At 46.4% G+C, this 19,833-nt stretch overlaps 1 protein-coding gene across 1 annotated transcript; it reads left to right on the forward strand.

Moving 5' to 3' along the window:
• The first annotated feature begins 6,420 nt into the window (after positions 1–6,420).
• Positions 6,421–19,591, forward strand: LOC308237394 (Fc receptor-like protein 2). The gene is made up of 7 exons (XM_080648052.1): positions 6,421–6,576; positions 8,089–8,109; positions 11,505–11,771; positions 12,001–12,279; positions 14,466–14,753; positions 15,193–15,471; positions 18,682–19,591. Exons 1-7 carry the CDS (start codon positions 6,546–6,548, stop codon positions 19,008–19,010), a joined length of 1,494 nt encoding a protein of 497 aa, XP_080504178.1. The 5' UTR covers positions 6,421–6,545; the 3' UTR covers positions 19,011–19,591.
• The last annotated feature ends 242 nt before the right edge of the window (positions 19,592–19,833 follow it).

The following is a 19,833-nucleotide window of genomic DNA, read 5'->3' on the forward strand; positions in this document are numbered from 1 at the left end:
TAGTGCAAGGGGCATCTAAACATTGAGAATTTAGCACAGTGCTATGACTATGACTCTGTTATAGTCACTGCCTGCATCAGGGCTCTCCCCTGTTTAGTTTAGGCTAATGGGTAGACTTAGAATACAGCTAAGAGAAGATGGTTATCATGGTCATAACCTACAGGCCAAAGGTACCACAGACCAGCTAATCCTTCACAGGCTTGGTAGACATTGGGACCCCAATTAAAAAAAAAAAAAGGAATATTTTGAAAAGCTGTGTCAGCATCAGTTACCTGGCTTTTGTAGGGAAATGGGAGGCTATTGCAGGAAATGTACCAGTTGAGACTGGTCATACCACATGGAAAGTCTGCCACCTGAAGTATTGCTAGAGATATGGGAAAGGTTACATTTCCTTTCAAAGTTTCCAAGAGGATGAGAGGAGTTTTATTTAAAATTTAACAGAATCTGTTTTCTGAAGCTCACGGTCCTTCTGTTCCAGGAGTCCTGATAGACCTTTAAAGCAAGGCCTGCTGTCCAGGTGTTGTATCGCAAATCAGCGAGCTAGACAAGACACCTCAATCAGCCAGTTGGTTAGGAGTCATCTTTATTGCACACAGGTTCAGAGCAGATTACCTCTGTCAAATTCTGAACAAACACAGGAGGGAGTATTTCCTTTTCTTTTTTAAATATATTTCTTTTATTGATTTCAGAGAGGAAGGGAGAGGGAGAGAGAGATAGAAACATCAATGATGAAAGAGAATTGTTGATTGGCTGCCTCCTGCAAGACCCCCACTGGGGATCGAGCCCGCAACCCGAGCAGATGCCCTTGGTCGGAATCGAACCTGGGACCCTTCAGTCTGCAGGCCAACGCTCTATCCACTGAGCCAAACCGAGTAGGGCGGGAGTATTTCCTTTTTATATCCTTCTAGTTCTTTGTGTAAGACAGCTTGTAACCTTGAATACATATCGTATCTAACAAACACCTGTTATATCTATACAGACAACTTATAACTTTGAGTACATATCATATCTATACAGGCACCTGCCATCAATATCAGTGTATCAGTTAGATGGCTAACTTGCAAGGTCAGACAATTAAGTTTATCTTTTCTATTCAAGCAAAAAACGAAGTTATTTTACAGTCTAAAAATAACAGAGTTGACCTACAGAATAAGGGACTAAGAATAACAGAGTAGTTCAAACAGCAGTTTTCCAAAGGAGGGATTACTATGCTTCAGAGGGAAGTTACTTATCACCTCTGTGACTCTTCCATTCTCCTGGCCATAGCCTCCACACTGGAGACATGTGCCAGGAACCAGTTCCAGCATGTCATAATTACAAGAGTTTCATCAAAAGGTTGATGAATCTTGGGGGGCTCAACAAGGGCTGAGCCACATATGTAATTACCTGTTGGAATGGCTAAAAAGCATCTCTCCCAAACCTGAATAGGATTGCTTGCTGCCAGACAGCTCAGGGCATCTTAATCTGCATGTTATTGCCTCCTGTTGGCCAAACACCTGAACAGCTGTGGGCTATTCCCTAATCTGAACAATGCTTCTGTAAACCCTACCTTTTGAAACCATACCCTTTGAAGTGTATTATCTCCACCTTGCCTTAGGACAAATTGTGTTAATAAAAAGCACTGGATCCTGAGTCAAGAGGTAGTCTTTAGCTCCTTTAGCTGAAGCTCCTCTGACTCCCAATACCTTTAAAAACTATCTTTTGTCCTTGGACTCCTTACTGAATCTATGCACAGCCTTTCTCCAGATTGCAGAACCCTTCTTAATGCTGGGACAAGAACCCTGGCAGACATGGAGAGGACAGGTGGGAGTTCACAACATTCCTCAGAGAGTTGCAAGATTTAAAGTTTGAGAAGTCCTGCCTAGGCCATCCCGGAATCCTTACCCCCTAGTACCATGGTCGGCAAACTGCAGCTCATGAGCCACATGCGGCTCTTTGGCCCCTTGAATGTGGCTCTTCCACAAAATACCACGGCCTGGGCGCATCTATTTTGAAGAAGTGGTGTTAGAAGAAGAAGTTTAAGTTTAAAAAGTTTGGCTCTCAAAAGAAATTTTCATCGTTGTACTGTTGATATTTGGCTCTGTTAACTAATGAGTTTGCCAATCACTGCCCTAGTATATATGAGGTTTCATGAGTTCCATTTCTCTGTTCTTCTTAGCCACTGGGTAGTATTATTCTATTTGACACAAAGTTATTAGATGTCTGTCAGTTGCCATGGCCGGTCCAGCCCCATTTGCCAAAGGCTACAAAGAAGAGCTTTCCTGCTCTTAAGGTCATGCTTTCTCTGAAAACATATTAGCCCCTACCACTGGCAGCTGCCATTCTTTTTGTTTTGGGTGAGGTTGTGCCCCCCTAAGCTGGAAAGCCCCAAAATGGGAGAGATGAGACGTCTACAGAGAAAAGGGTGCACATGGAGCTAGAGGGTGTGGGAAGAATCCCTTTTCTGCTGGTTAACAGATGCTCCAAACTCTGTTTTCACCAGAGGGATGGCCTCTCCATCAAAGACAAAGGATGCTCTGGAGAGCAGGAGCCATGGCAGCTGTGACACCTTCCAGGTTCTGTGTTCTCTTGCTCCGATAATAAACTGGCAAAGTACACAGGTGTCTTCTTGTGGCTTACAATGCTAATGTAATTAACAAAGAGAAGAATCAACTTTAATTATCTGCTAAGAAAGTTATAGTCTTCAAAAGTCTGACCTTTGAAAATATATAGTTTTTATCTCTGAGATTAGGAACAAGACAAAAATGCCCACTCTCACAACTATTATTCAACACTAGAGGCCCAGTACACGAAATTGTGGTGGGTACAGTCCCCAGGCCTAGCCTGCGATCAGGGCCATCTTCCCCAGCTGCCTGCAGCCGGCCTCGCCCCCTGCCACCACCCACCCCCAGGTCCCTGTTAGCCATTGGCGATGGGAGCTTACTCGCCCCCTGCCACCACCCAGCCGGTCCCGCCTACTCATGGACACGCCCCCGCTGCGGGTCGCCCTCTGTGTGTGGGATGACCAACGGGGCACTGCCTGTACACCACCCACCCCCAGGTCCCCGTTAGCCATCGGCGATGGGAGCCTGCTGGCTGGGGGAAGGGACTGAGAAGTGGTTAGTGCACCTCATAGTGACTGGTTGAGCAGTCGTTCTGGTCGTTCCGCTGTTATGGTCATTGAGCTTTTATTATATAGGATAGCACTGGAAATCCTAGCCATAGCAGCTAAGCAATAAAAAAAGGCAACCCAAATTGGAAATAAAAAAGTAAAATTGTCACTTATTTCAGTTGATATGATTCTATATAAAAAACCTTAAAGACGCCACCAAAAGACTATTAGAAAAAATAAAATAATACAGTAATGTTACAGGATACAAAAGCAATGTATAAGAATCTATTGTGTTTTTATATACTAACAAAATATCAGAAAAAGAAATGAAGAAAATTCCATTTACAATTGTAAAAAAAAAAAAAAAAAGAATAAAATGCCTAGGAATAAAGTTAACAAAGAAAGTGAAATACCTATACTCTGAAAACTGTAAGACATTGTTGAAAGAAATTGAAGTAGGCACAAAGAAATGGAAAGATATTTCATATTCATGGATTGGAAGAATCAACATAGGTAAAATAACCATATAACCTAAATCAATATACAGATTTAATGCAATCTTCATCAAAATCCCAAAGGCATTTTTAAAAGAAATAGAACAAAAAAATCATCAGATTTATAGAGAACCACAAAAGACCCTGAATTGCCAAAGCAACCCTGAGAAAAAAGAACAAAGCCAAAAGTATCACATTCCCTGAATTCAAAATATACTACAAAGCTACAATAATCCAAACAGAATGGCATTGGCAGGAAAAGACACACAGACCAATGGAACAGAATTGAGCGAGAGCTTAGAATTTAACTCACACATATATGGGCAACTAATTTTTTTATTTTTTATTTTTATCAACGAGCCAAAAAGAAACAATGAAGAAAGAAAAGCTTCTTCAATAAATGGTGTTGGGAAAATTGGATAGTCACATGCAAAAAAAATGAAACTAGACTGCTACTTGACACCATACACAAAAATTAACTCAAAATGGGTTAAAGATTTAAATATAAGACCTAAAATAAAATTTACATAAAGAAAACATTGGTACTAATTTTTATTTTTTTAATCCTCACCCGAGGATGTTTTTCCCTTGATTTTTAGGGAGGGTGGAAGAGAGAGGGAAAGACAGAGAGAAACTTTGATGTGAGAGAAACACATTGATTGGTTGCCTCCTGCATGAGCCCTGACCAGGGCCTGGGCCGGGGAGGAGGCTGTAACCGAGGTACGTGCCCTTGACCAGAATCGAATCTGGGAACCTGGGACCCTTCGGTCCTCAGGCCAACACTCTACCCACTGAGCCAAACCGGCTAGGGAGGTACTAAATTTATGGACCTTAATCTCAGAGAGGATTTTGTGAAATTGACACCGAAGGAAGTAAAGGCAAAAATAAACGAATGGGACTGCATTAAACTAGCATTTTCTGTACAGTGAGAGAAACCGTGACTGTGTAGAAACTTTGTTTAATATGACCTTGTCTCCGTTTTTAACATTCAAACGGGCCTCACCCGGAACCCTGACTCTCCTGCCTCCTTCTCCCTTGCACAGCCACTCCATTAATCATTAATCCCCCAGGACAGCCAGGTTTTGGTCAGCATCAAGTAATCTTAGGAAACAAAGCCTGGGGCTTGTTGACCCAAATATAGAGTTTCAGTCTAACTAGAGATAACATCTGGCCTCAATTGTGTTTGAGCTCCAGGCCCAGAGAGTGGCATAACGAGATGAAGTGACACCATGGCTGACATCAGCACCAAAAGAACTGACCCACTACCCCCCACCCTAACCCTGACCACGGCCCTCACTGCCCTATACACACAGCTAACTCATGCCCTGGAGGCCAGTGGGGAACCAGGTCTGGAGCATTTGCTCTCTGGGCATGAGCCACTGGCTAACACTAACCTCTTGCTTTCTTTGCTGCAAGCCCCTGTTCATGTCTTAAATGAGCATTGCTGCATGCAGGCAAAAGGATCCCTCTAATCTGGTAACAAGACCATCAATAAAACAAAAAGGCAAGAAACTGAATGCAAGGAGATATTTGCAAATGATACCTATGATAAGAGGCTAACATCCAAAATATACAAAGAACCCATCCCAATCAACCACAACTACAACAATAATTCAATTAAAAAAAATGGACTAAGGGCCTGAAAAGATACTTTTCCCAAGAAGACATGTAAATGGCCATATGTGAAAAGATGCCCAGCTTCACTAGCTGTGAGGGAAATACACTACTTAAGACATTCTTGAATGCTCCGTTTTGGGAGTCTTTAAAAAAATTCTTTTTCTCAAATTAAATCTTTATTGTTGAAAGTATTACCTATGCCCCTCCTTCCCCCGCATTGGCCTCTTCTAGCCTGCCCCCACCACCTGCCCCAGGCCTTCACCACCCTGTGGTCTGTGTCCATGGGTTATTCATATATGCACACAAGTTCTTTGATCTCTTCCTATCCACCCGCCCTTCCCTGCCTTCCCTCTGAGATTCTGCACTCTGTTCCATGCTTCTCTGTCTCTGATCAATTTTGTTCATCAGTTTATGTTGTTCATTAGATTCCACATATGAGTGAGATCATGTGATACTTGTCTTTCTCTGATTGGCTTATTTCGCTTAGCATCGTGGTGGGCAAACTGTGGCTCGCAAGCCACATGCAGCTCTTTGGCCCCTTGAGTGTGGCTCTTCCACAAAATACCACGGCCTGGGCGAGTCTATTTTGAAGAAGTGGCGTTAGAAGAAGTTTAAGTTTAAAAAATTTGGCTCTCAAAAGAAATTTCAATCGTTGTACTGTTGATATTTGGCTCTGTTGACTAATGAGTTTGCCGACCACTGGTCTAGAACATCTCATGGGCAGGAATGATTGGGTTGGGGAGAATTTTCATCCTCCTGAGTCCTTGGACCATAATGCCTTCTAATATTATCCTACTCCCATCATCATTTCTAACAAGGTTCTGTTTGTCTCTTCTTATGGTCTGGGTGGATTTCCACAGAGCAGCATCCACGCAGTGTTGCCATGGTGTCACAATATCAGGAATTGCATAGCGCAGCATGCATCCCGAGTGGTGAAGGGGATTTCCCTGAGAAAGAGAACAGCAACTGATTTAAATTTATCGGTTCCAGAGCTCAATCAACATTTCCTACAAAGTCAAAGCAAGTAGGACAGTTTCTCCAAAGGGACCTCAGCTCTAGGATAAAGACCCCTTCCATTTCCAGGAGCACTGCTGATCAACACACACATATCTGAGCAGCCCTATGAAGAACATTGGCTTTCTCAGCACCCAGGAGACTGTGGGTGGGGAGAATGCTGAGTGGCATACAGAACTCTTCTACTTCCTGCTTTCTGTTTCTATAAAGTTGCTGAGGAGTCACAGTGCCCAAACCCAGCTTCACATTCTGTGGGGACAGACTCTGCTCCGGGACCTGAGCTGCACCCGACCCTGACCGCCCTGGGAGAACTGCTCACCTCCAACCTCATGCTGCTGTGGCTGCTGCTTCTGGCCCTCGGTGGGTAGGAAGCTAGAGCAGGACTTGGGTGGGACCGGAGCAGAACCACCTGTGCGTGGGCATCTCAGAACCTCTTTTACTTATTTATTTATTTACTTTTTTAAAAAAAATATTTTATTGATTTTTTACAGAGCGGAAGGGAGAGGGATAGAGAGTTAGAAACATCGATCAGCTGCCTCCTGCACACCTCCTACTGGGGATGTGCCCTCAACCAAGGTGCATACCCTTGATCGGAATCGAACCTGGAACCCTTGAGTCCGCAGGCCGACGCTCTATCCACTGAGCCAAACCGGTCAGGGCTATTTATTTACTTTTTAAAGGTTACTTTTGTTTTATTTTTTAATCCTCACCCGAGGATATTTTTCCATTGGATTTTAGAGAGAGTGGAAGAGGGAGAGAAAGACAGACAGAAATATCGATGTGAGAGAAACACATCGATTGGTTGCCTCCTGATGCACCCTGACCAGGGCCCAGGCGGGGAGGAGCCTACAACCGAGGTATGTGCCCTTCACCAGAATCGAACCTGGGACCCTTTGGTCCACAGGCCGATGCTCTATCCATTGAACCAACCGGGGCAGGGCTCAGAGCCTCTTTTAGGGCACAGGTCTCTCTGCTGGGATGAGCACGAATGGGCTTCAGCTCCTACGTCAGGACCAACAAGTATTATGCAATGGCTACTGAGCACAGCAAGGTCCCAGGAAAACCAACAGACTACGAATCTCTTTTCCAAATACTGATTCCTCCTTCCCTTGCTTCACATTCATTAATGCTCTGATCTCTAGGAGAATTCTTTAAAGGATAGCAGAGGAATGTTCTGTTTGGGTAACCTCTGTTTCCAGACCACTGAAACATACTCCACTTCCACCCCACTTCCACCCCGAGATACCGCAGTGTTCTCCGAACTCTGGCTTTCTTAGGCTTACATTTTAGCGAGGCTTTCCAGCCCTGCTGATTGTGGCTTTTGCTGATAAATGTGATTCTAGTATATGGATGCAACCATGACACCAGACCTAGAATAGCGAGGGCGGGCGGGGCAGGGTCCATGATGTATGAGAAGACACTTCCATTTCCTTCCTGGCCTTGCCTGGCTCCTGTGTTGCCAGCAGGCAGGCAATGTGTCTCAAACAAAATAACCTGTCTTAAAATGTCTAAAAAGGTAAGGTGGGAGAGGAATAAATACACCGGGAAACGTCTGAGAATTTACCTGCAGAACAGCCAACCTCTGGTAAGGGGGATGAAGGGTGTTTATAAATTGTTAGGGCCTGTGCACTGGGTCCTGTGGGAGGGTTGTTTGTGAGAGAGGGAAGGAAAAGGGGATAAATGAAGGGGAAAAGCAATAAAGGGAACGAGGGAGGAAGGATAGGAGGGAATAAAAAGTGGGGATGGGGGGAGAAGATATAGAGGAAAAACCGGTCGTAGAGGATTGTTGGGAGAGTAGTTAGAGAGTTACAAATTTTTCTGAGAGTGCACCGATCCCGGGCAGCGCTAACCTCCCTGACTGTCCCCGCACAGGTCCTGCCGGCGTCCGGCCAGGTGAGTTATTCTTTTCTTTGCTCTTTGGGATCTATGGGAGCCATGCGCGCTCTTCCAGGCAACGGAGGTACTGCCTGTTCCAGCCTCTGAGCTCAGGGCTGCAGGGATCAGGCCCAGAATTGGGGTGAAAAGAGTGGGGGCCAGGGCCTCACCCTAGTCCTTGCCGTGGTACAAATGCTCCAGCGTCACCTTCTTCTCTGCGTGGCTACCTGCCTGCTGGAAAGGCAGTAAGTTATTTTCTCTTTACGCGTAAGCCCCGGACAGAAAACACGATCACTGCGAAGGGAAAGCAAACCATACAACGTACCCCTGAGAAGGCACTCTCCTGGCCATGGCCACACACTCACAAGCCCCGTCAGAGCAATGGAGGCAGGGAGGGAGACATATTCCCTGTGGTAGGAGGGGGCCAGAGGACCAGGAGATGCTCTGCCTTACACAGGACCATCCCTCGACATTCTACTCGGATTGCAAACTACCCAGGCACAACTCGTTTTCCATTATTATTATTTTTTTAAAATATATATTTATTAATTTCAGAGAGGAAGGGAGAGAGAGAGAAACATCAATGATGAGAGGAAATCATGGATCGGCTGCCTCCTGCACACCCCCTACTGGGGATGGAGCCCGCAACCCGGGCATGTGCCCTTGACTGGAATCGAACCCTGGACCCTTCAGGCCGCTGGCCGACACTCTATCCACTGAGCCAAACTGGCTAGGGCTTATTATTATTATTATTATTAAAGTTGTAATGTAATAAAATAAAGAGGAAAACTTGGTTTTATATTAGGCTGGAAAGTTACGTTTTCTTCTTTAATCATTTATTTGAGAAAGTATTCTATTACAGGGAGGAGACATAATACTTTATATATATCTGATACTTTTTTATGTGTGACTATATAAATTGCATTATATCTGAGGTAATTTTAAGCAATAATGTTATTAATACATTATAGGGTCTCAGGGTCAGCCTCATACATTCCAGTAAACTTCCTGAAATTACGGTAAAATGTGTATGAATGTACACTTGCCCCTTCTTCTAAGGAACAGGTAAAATGTCAGCATTAAAGGCCATTTACCTGGATGTATTACAGTCAAATTCTTGTTCCAGGCTCAGGATAGTCAGGAGTCATCATGTTTCATCTATCTCTAGCCCTCTCATTATTACCAAATTGGTCACATAAATCTTACTTCTCAAATATTTGTTTAATCAAGTTGGTTTTATCTTTATACTCTTCACAGAAAACCTTGCCCAGTATCAATCTAGAGAAAGGAAATGTTGGGCCTTCGTGAGGGCTTAAGATTTCTCTCTCTTTAATAAGAATGAGTGCCCCCGCCAGTCCCGGGAACCGCCCGGTCTAAGAGTGTGACTTCCAAAGTGGCTAAAAGGTACAGAGCCATTGTCTCTGAACTTGTTTGACCACTTTGCTCTGTCAGGAACAAAATTTCAGTCTGTGCCTCCAACATACTGTGCTGATTCCTATATTGAAATATATTTAAAAAAAATATGTTAAAATATACACACAAAAATGAAAAGATGAGAAATGTTTGCTAGAATATGGAAGTTCTAAATGTTTTCTCCCCACCTCCTTACGGATTCCACTTTGGAGACTGGATCTAAACTCCATGAGGAGATGGTGTCTGTTCTGAGACAAGCCCCCGAGAGGGGGTTCTTTTCTCTACATACAGTCACGGCGGGAGGAATACACCGGGCAGGCAGCCTGAGTCACTATTCTCCCACCCTGGTCCTCTCTTCCTCCACGTGTTCCTCCAGGCCGGACACTTCCTTCCTTCCTTCCTTTCTTTTTTTAAATCTCCACCCGAGGATGTTTTCCGTTGATTTTAGAGAGAGAGGAAGAGAGAGGGAAAGGCAGAGAGAAACATCGATGTGAGAGAAACACATTGATTATTTGGCTTCTGTCTGAGCCCTGACCAGGGCCCGGGCCAGGGAGGAGCCCTTGACCAGAATCGAACCCGGGACCCTTTGGTCCACAGGCCGACACTCTATCCACCAAGCCAGACTGGCTATGACACTTCCTCTCTTTATGCTAAAGGAGCATGGTCTATGGTTCAGGCCTGGGGTTAGGCATTTTATTACAGCACACACTTTCCCTGAAATTTAACCCAGGGTATTACAACTCCAAATTGATCCTGGAACCTGAATTTCTAGCTCAGTTACCATCTAAAAAATTTCCCCCCAACTGCCCGAGGGTTCAGGGCCGGGTCACCAAGCACTGTGACGGCTGGCTCTTCCTCCCTCTGCACAAGCTTTTTTAAAAAAAAGACATTTTATTGATTTTTTACAGAGAGGAAGGGAGAGGGATAGAGAGTTAGAAACAATGATGAGAGAGAAACATTGATCAGCTGCCTCCTGCACACTCCCTACTGCACACTCCCGCAACCAAGGTACATGCCCTTGACCGGAATCGAACCTGGGACCCTTCAGCCCGCAGGCCGATGCTCTATCCACTGAGCCAAACCAGCTGGGCTGCACAAGCTTTTAAAGAACAGCCCGCCAGCCCCTCTCCCAGCTTCTAAAGCTGCTGCTTTTTCCTGCGAGGGCACATCCACTACCACGTGCTGCTCCTTAGCTCTCTGCTGACCACGCTCTCCCAAGGGGAGGCAATGACTCAACAAGCAGATTCCCAGAAGCCTCTGCCAAACGCATTCCAGTAGAAAATTCTAAATAATTGCCATTGTAGAACTCCGGGCTGATGTCCCAGTGGCCCAGATGGTGTCATCTAGGGAGAATGACAAAGGGAAGGTCTTTGAATTGTACTGCTGGGCTGAGTTTCTCAGAGATGAGAGATGCAGAGAAAGTTAACTGCGACTGTCACGGGGACAGGAGGTCATCTGGAAAGGATATAAGGAGATGTAAGTGGAATTGGTTTACATGCATATTTAGTCCAGGAAATTGTTGCCACTTGAATAAATAAAAAACAGACATAAAGCCAGCAGGATGTATAGAAGACAAAAGATGTCTGTGAAATAGAGCTCACCTTAGCCGGACTGGCTCAGTGGACAGAGCGTCGGCCCTGTGGACTGAAGGGTCCCGGGTTCGATGCCAGTCAAGGACACATGCCCGGGTTATAGGTTCGATCTCCAGTAAGCCGGGAGCGGGGGACGGGAGGGGTGCAGGAGGCAGCCAATAAATGATTCTCTCTTATCATTGATGTTTCTCATTGATGTTTCTATCTCTCTCTCCCTCTCCCTTCCTCTCTGAAATCAATAAAAATATATACTTAAAAAAAAGAGAAAGAAATAGCGCCCACCTTTGCTGAGCAGGGAAGCCAGAAAGGCCGGAGATTCCAAGGAACCTGTGGCAGCTGTGGGACAGATGTTAGAGTGCTGGCGCAGGGCATGCCGCGTGGGTACAAGCAGTTTTGCATCTTTTGCAGACTGGCTCAGCATTGATCTGCAACGCTATGCCTACGAAGGAGACGAGGTGGTTGTGAGGTGCTCTGGAGAAGACAATGGTAAAATAAATAGCCTGATATACTACAAGGATGGATCTCAGATAGCCACCTACTCTAGCGCCTCGAGCTACACCATTTCCAATGCAAGACCCAGTGACAGCGGCTCCTATAACTGTAAGGCAGATAGGAAAAAATTTTTCTTCTTTGACGTGACAGAAGAATCAAGCTCTCGATGGCTCACTGTCCAAGGTGAGGGTCTCACTATTCAAGTGGAAAAGTCTGGAAAAAAGTAGAGCCTGTGTGGGAGGCCCAGGCTGCAGGGCAGAGGAGACTGCCCAGAGAGGCAGAAATTGGGGGTGTCTGTGTGTGTTGGAGTCTGGGGCTGTGTCCTGCTCACTGGGGCTGAGAAGACAAGGGACTTCTCAACTGGAGCTCCACAGCTCCCTGACAGGGGTCTCTGTTTAATTCTTCCCTGCAGAGCTGTTTCCAGCACCTTCCCTGACAGTCAGCTCCTTGCAGCCCATTGAGGAGAAATCGGTGACCCTGTCGTGTGATACCCGACTCCCCTCAGATAGGTCATGGACCCAGCTTCGGTACTCCCTCTTCAGGGATGGCCACACCATAAAATCCCAGAGCTCATCCAAGTTTTGGACCTTAGCATTATGGAAAGAAGATTCCGGAAATTACTGGTGCGAGGCAATGACAACATCTCGCAGTGTCTCCAAGCGGAGTCGTCAGTCCAACGTCCAGGTGCACAGTGAGTGTCAGGGCTGCGCTGGCTGGGGGGCTGCTGTCCTCAGTGCTAGAGGGACCCCTCTGAGACTCAGAAGTCTCTGGGGAGGAGAAGACTAATAGAAATATACCGAGTACAAGGCCTTGCTCAGGGCAGTTTTATAGTTAGTGCTCCCAGAACCCTGTGAAATACTGAAGTATGAATAGTATCTATAAAGTAGGTACCGTTATCATTCCCATTTTACACACGAGGAAACAAAGCACAGAGCTGTTGAGTGACCTGCCCAAGGGAACACAGCATGTAAGTAGCACAGTTGGAATTTGAACCTGAGCACTCTGGTGGCAGTATATACCCTTAAAAAAAAAAAATATATATATATATATATATATATATATATATATATATATATCCTATCTAATAAAGAGGGAATATGCTAATTAACCCTCACACCATCACAAAGATGGCAGTGCCCACAGCCAATAAGGAGGGAATATGCTAATTGATTGCCTTGCTCTCAAAGATGGTGGTGCCCACAGCCACAAGAAGGCAGTGCCCGGTCCCCTCAGCCTCGCCTGGGCAGCAGGCGCAGCAAGGCTGGGCCCACCCCCAGGCAGGTCCAGCCACTCCGCACGCCTGCCTCCGGAGTCCCCCAGTCCCCTCAGGCCCCCAGCCGCCCAGGGCTGCCCGAGGCTCAGGTAACCAGGACCGGCCAAGGCTTGTGCTGCTGGCAGTGGCAGCAGCAGAGGTGTGATGGGGGCCGTCGCTTTCCCTTGATCGCTGGGTTGCCTCCCACCACTGAGGGTTCCCGGACTGTGAGAGGGGGCAGGCCGGGCTGAGGGAGCCCCCTTCCAGTGCATGAATTTTCATGCACTGGGCCTCTAGTATATATATATATTTTATTTCAGAGAGGAAGGGAGAAGGAGAGAGATAGGAACATCAATGATGGGAGAGAATCATTGATTGGCTGTCTCCTGCAGGCCCCCTATTGGGGATCAAGTCGGCAACCTGGGCATGTGCCCTTGACCAGAATCGAACCCAGGACCTTTTGGTCCACAGGCCAATGCTCTATCCACTGAGCCAAACCAGCTAGGTCAGTATATACCCTTTTATCCACCTTGCTACACTTCCTACCTCAACTATGCCAGTGGAGAGTGGTATCATAATATCTGCAGTGTAGTAGTTGCTTTATACAGGTACTAGAGGCCCGGTGCATGAAATTTGCTTGCACCCTCTCCAATCTGGGACCCCTCAAGGGATGTCCGACTGCCCGTTTAGGCCCGTGGGATCGGGCCTAAACGGGCATTCGGACATTCCTCTCACAATCCAGGACTGCTGGCTCCCAACCACTTGCCTGCCTGCTTGCCTGATTGCCCCTAACTGCTTCTGCCTGCCAGCCTGATCACCCCCTTAACCACTCCCCTGCCAGCCTGATCAATGCCTAACTGCTCCCCTGCTGGTCCGATTGCCCCTAACTGCCCTCCCCTGCTGACCTGGTCGCCCCTAACTGTCCTCCCCTGCTGGCCTGGTCACCCCTAACTGCCCTCCCTTGCTGGCCTGGTCGCCCCTAACTACCCTCCCCTGCCGACCTGGTCACCCCCAACTGCCCTCCCCTGCAGGCCTGGTCACCCCCAACTGCCCTCCCCTGCCGGCCATCTTGTAGCTGCCATCTTGTGTCCACATGGGGGCGGTCATCTTTGACCACATGGGGGTGGCCATCTTGTGTGTTGGAGTGATGGTCAATTTGCATATTACTCTTTTTTTTTTTTTTTTTTTTTTTTAGATAAGATACCTATCGTTATGAAAAGTCTATGAAGTTGGTATGATTATCCACACTTTATCCTTAAGAAAACTGCGGCTCAGAGAGATGAACTGACCTACCAATATCATGTGGCAGAGCTGGGTGAGGACGGCACAGCCTGTGCTTTCCCACCATCCTTCTGTCCCAAGTGCATCAGGAGATCAGAAGGGAAAGATGACTTTGGGCTGTAGTCATGAGAGAGGGCCAATAAGTGTGTAGAAAGTGAGAGGTCAGATTTTTAGAAGATTGAGTTGCAGGGTGCTCTTGCCTGATAGCCCTCAGCATGCTCCCTCCTCACTGAAAGCCCTCCTCTGCGTAAGAATTGTCTCCAACAATTCCACGTGCCATAAAGCTCAGCTGCTGGTCCTGGCCGCCACACCAGGTCCTCATCTGTCAACTTGTGTTCACACAGGAATCCCCGTGTCTGGTGTGCTCCTGGAGACCCAGCCCCAGGGCGGGCAGGCCGTTGAAGGAAAGATGCTGGTCTTTGTCTGCTCTGTGGCTGAAGGCACAGGGGAAACCACGTTCTCCTGGCACAGAGCGGACACAGGGGAGAGTCTGGGGAGTAAGAGTCAGCGTTCCTGGAGATCAGAGCTGGAGATCCCCGCCGTCAGGGAGAGCCATGCGGGGGGATACTACTGCACAGCTGAAAACACCCAAAGCCCCATCCAAAGTGAAGTGATGAACGTCACCGTGAAAAGTAAGTACCACTCTCCTCCTTAGCCAGCAATTTCCAGCGGGAGCCAGTTTCCTTGTGTTGCAGTCAGGGTGTCCCTAGGATGACCAGGAACAGGGCCCGGAAGAGGTGGAGAGCATGGGAGGACTGTCGTCGCAATGATGGTGGTGGCGGCGGCGGTGGGAGCAGCAACATTAGCAGAGGAGCTAAAGAAGGGTGACAGTGGGAGAGACCAGGCAGGGAGCGCGGCATGGCCAGAGGCATATTTTTCAGAATTGCTCACCAGAAGTTGTCAAAGCTCTTCTGAAACGGTCTCTGCAGCATTCAGTTGGGAGGTATGATGGTGGGAAAGAATCCACGGGGCTGGGAGATACTGTGAGAACACTTGAGTGGGGGTAGAGGGGGTTGTAAGTCGGTACGAGCAGGAGAGACCCTCTTTGATGGACCCTTCACCTTCTCTCAGTTCCAGCGTCGCACCCTGTCCTCACCATCAGTGCTCCTGAGGCCCACGCCTTTATTGGGGACATGGTGGAGCTTCATTGTGAAGACAAGAGAGCACACCCCCCTGTTCTGTACACATTTTATCATAATAATGTCTTCCTGGGGAACATCTCAGTGCCTTCCGGAGGCAGAGCATCCTTCAGCCTCTCTTTGACCAGAGAGCATTTTGGAAACTATTCCTGTGAGGCCAACAATGGCCTGGGGGCCCAGCGCAGTGAGGAGGTGGCACTCAACGTCACAGGTAGGACATGTCCAATGTCTCTTCCAGGGGACCATTTACAATTAGGTCAAGCAATGGCTTATGGGTCCTTGAATTTCCCTGTCCCTCAGGGAATCAGAGGTCAACTAGAGCAAGCATGTCAAACTCATAGGCTAACACAGGCCAAATAAACAAGGTTTAAGTGTATGCGGGCCGCAAAAAAACAGAAACTTCGATTTTCATAGAAACGTAGGTTTATTTCGATAGAGACATGCTGAATACAAAGGGCTGAAATAAATGAGTCATCGTTAACATAAAATAATAAAACATTTTAATAAAATTAATATTTTTTCTTGAACATTAACTTACCAGTCACTGAATAACTGCACAAATTAATAAGCGTCATGCAAATAAACCCATTTTTCTTGTTCTCCAAAAGCGAAATATTTCCTGTTGCGCACACCAAACAAGTCAGTCCAAGACTAATGACATGGCAGTCGGCTGCTAAAACATTCGCTGCTAGTATTAGCAGGGAGAAATGGTGCGCCTGCGCTTAAGGCGCGTAAGGGAAATGAATGCAACACGATTATAGTCATCAGTCATTAGCGAAGGCCGTAGTTTGTTATTAATAATTATGTATAACAGGATATTGTAAAAATTAAGTTATGAAATTTTTATTAAAACACTTCTTACATACCGTTATGTTGGCTGGGCCGCAAAAATATTCATTGTGGGCCACAGGTGGCCCACGGGCCAGGAGTTTGACATGCTTGAACTAGAGCAGTGGTCGGCAAACTCATTAGCCAACAGAGCCAAATATCAACAGTACAACGATTGAAATTTCTTTTGAGAGCCAAATTTTTTAAACTTAAACTTCTTCTAATGCCACTTATTCGAAATAGACTCGCCCAGGCCGTGGTATTTTGTGGAAGAGTCACACTCAAGGGGCCAAAGAGCCGCATGTGGCTCGCGAGCCGCAGTTTGCCGACCATGGAACTAGAGCGTCCATCTGTTCTCTTAGGCTTTCTTTTCCAACAGTGTCACTGGCCTGCCCCTTCCCCTTCCGGTTTCCCTTTTACTTTACATCATCAGATGTGTGTGAAATAGATACTATTTGTAGGGCACTTTGCTGGGATAAATTAGCATTGAAAGTGAGGCATGGCTACATCCCTGAGGGAGGAGGGAGGTGCCACTGAGAAAAATAGGGACACTCAGCTCACAGTGGGTAAGGAGATACAACTAAGCTTTATAAATACGTAGGAAAGGGTAGAAAAACCATGAACAAACCAGATTCTGGAATTCAAAACGTTACTAGGATTATCTCATTTAATCTCCATAACAACACTCATTTTACTAATAAATAAGATTTAGACTAAGTCACTTGTCTGAGGTCGCCCAGCTAATAGGTCACACACAAAAATGAAACTTTAGGCAAGGGCTACAGGAATCAAGAAACTTTGCTACTCTTTTTAATACATCATAATGGTCATAAGATTTTTCTTAAATTTATTATTGCAAAGTACATTTAATAGGTTTACCAGTGGGGAATAATTATTGAGTTCCCTTCTTAGCATCATGTCATCACAGGTAGTAGGACATGCAATTTGCTCACACTTTAGTTCAAAATTCTGTATTCTCATGTGTGTGTTTCCTTTCTTGAGCTATCCTCATCTAGTTTGGTTTCAAGGGTAGGTTAGCCTCACAGGGATTCTTTCAGAAGCTTTCCATGTTTTCTGTACTTCGCGGCAGTTAAAACATTATTTGAATTATCTACTACTTAAAAGTATTGGAACTAGGCCCAACACATTTCTGAGCCAGGTAGATTTTTACCTCCATTATCAAACCTTTTTTCCTTTTTCTTTTCAAATTTCCTACCCTTTAAAAAAATAATTTGGATACTTTTGCTCAAAACTTGGGGCAATTCAGCTTGGTGTGGCTCAGTGGTTGAGTGTCGACCTATGAACCAGGAGGTCAGGGCACATGCCCAGGGTTCCAGCTCAATCCCCGGGGGGCGAGAAGGGGGGAGGTATGCAGGAAGCGGCTGATCGATGATTCTCTCTCATCATTGATGTCTCTCTCTCTTCTTTCCTCTCTGAAATCAATAAAAAAATATATTTTTAAGAAGTTGGGGCATTTTATCTAGATTTTAAAATTTATCACATAATGTTGACCATCATACTTTCTAATTTTTAAGTAGCTTTTATATTTTGATTATGCTCTCTTCACATTTATAGTTTGTTTGTGTAATCTCTTAGAATTTATTAATAAGATTTGCCAGAGATTTGTCTATTACATTGCACTTTTTAAACAGCCAGAGTTAGTATTAGTATTAAAATCTATTTGGCTTTTGGTTTTCTGATTCATTTATTTCTCTTTTATCTTCACTAAAACTTTCCTCCTTTTGTTTTAAGTTTATTTTATGTTGCTCTTTCTTTAATTTCTTAAGCACATATAAAGTTTTCATCTTTATTTGTTTTCTCGGAAATGCATTTATAATTTTATTTTGACCACAGAACACTTTGGAAGCTATTCCTGTGAGGCCAACTAAGATCAGAACGGGCGTGGCTTAATGTGCAACTGGATGCAAGCGTGCTGTTTTTGCTGCCCTCCTCCCCCTGAATTTCTCCACTCTCTTAATTCTCAGACAGACAGGGCTGACCACTGACCACAGTGCTAGGCTTACCTCCCTCTGTTCTGCTAGAGGTCCTAGAGAAGAGTATTTTAAAAAATGATTCCAACTTAAAACCAACCAACAGTAAACAAACAGGTGGAGATCAGAGATGAACAAGTCTGAGTCACGTGTTCACCCCCCTCCCTCTGCAATGAAACTGGACCTATGATTGATGAAGTGATCCACAGGGTCTGGTGCAATTTTCAAAAGGAAAATGAGTAACTCAATTGACCTAAAGTCTTCCCCTGTTCTCCATTTCCAGGAAAGATCTATCTCTATCCTCTTTTTCCAAGATCTTTTCGAGCCCATGAGAATCAAACCATAAATCTGTGTGTCCCCACATTCCTTTATTATCAGAGAGCAAAGGCTCTTCCCCGGTGCTCTTGAGTGGGGGCCTTTGGTGGGATTGGATGTTGCTACGAGATGATCATGCAGTGGGATAGAGCCAAAACTCGATGACTCCCTCCTTCACAAGCTCCTTAGCCCATACCACACACACAACCACCTGCACACCCTCTCTCCTACCCTGGGAACTACCATAAGTACATTTCTGAACGCTCTCTGATCCCTTCTGTTTTCAGAGCCCCCACCTAAAACCCGCTTGGTGAATGGTGCTCACCGCTGTGAAGGGCGAGTGGAGGTGGAGCAGGCCGGTCGCTGGGGCACTGTATGTGATGACGGCTGGGACATGAATGATGTGGCCGTGGTGTGCCGGGAGCTGGGCTGTGGAGCAGCCAAGCACACCCCTGCGGGCATGTTATACCCCCCGCTGGCCGAGGAGACCCAACCTGTGTTTATTCAGGTAGCCCTGTGCAATGGGACGGAGGAGGCACTGGCTGAATGTGAGCAGGTTGAAGCCTTCGACTGTGGGCATGATGAGGATGCAGGTGCAGTGTGTGAAGATGTGTGATGGCAGGGCCTGAGGAATGGAAATGGGCTAACCCAGCCCTGGGGCCCTTCTCTACGCTGCCACCTCCAATTCACCCTACTACTCATCATTGCCCCTTCCTCCACCAGAAACACTTACCATTCTACATTGGCATGTGGTCAGGATAACACCATTCTATCTAATAAAAGAGTAATATGCAAATTGACCATACCTCCACCACACCCACAAGCCACGCCCACCAGCCAATCAGGAGTGAATATGCAAATTAACCCAACCAAGATGGCTGCAGCCACAGAGAGCAGGAGGCTTGGGTTTCCCCGGCAATGGAGGAAGCCAAGCTTTCTGCCTGCCCTGACCAGCCCAGGCCTCCACTCAAGGCTACAAAGTTTCAATTATAGAAGATAAATAAATCCCAGATACCAGGGCCTCTGCTTGGGTAGCCAGGGGGCGTGGCCAGCCTGCAAACCACCACAGGCCCCTCAGCCAGGCCACCCCACACCCCAAGGGAACCCCCACCCCGATCTGGGACACCCTTCAGGGCAAACTAGCCAGCCCCCACCCGTGCACCAGGCCTCTATCCTATCTAATAAAAGAGTAATATGCAATTGATGGTCACTCCAACACACAAGATGGCTGCCCCCATGTGGTCAAAGGTGACTGCCCCCATGTGGACACAAGATGGCTGCCACAAGATGGCCAGCAGGGGAGGACAGTTGGGAGGGACCAGGTCTGCAAGGGAGGGCAGTTGTGGGCGATCAGGCCAGCAGGGGAGGGCAGTTGGGAGGGACCAGGCCTACAAGGGAGGGCAGTTGTGGGTGATCAGGCCAGCAGGGGAGGGCAGTTG

Source organism: Plecotus auritus (assembly GCF_963455305.1).
Source record: "Plecotus auritus genome assembly, chromosome: 12".
Lineage (NCBI taxonomy): Eukaryota > Metazoa > Chordata > Mammalia > Chiroptera > Vespertilionidae > Plecotus > Plecotus auritus.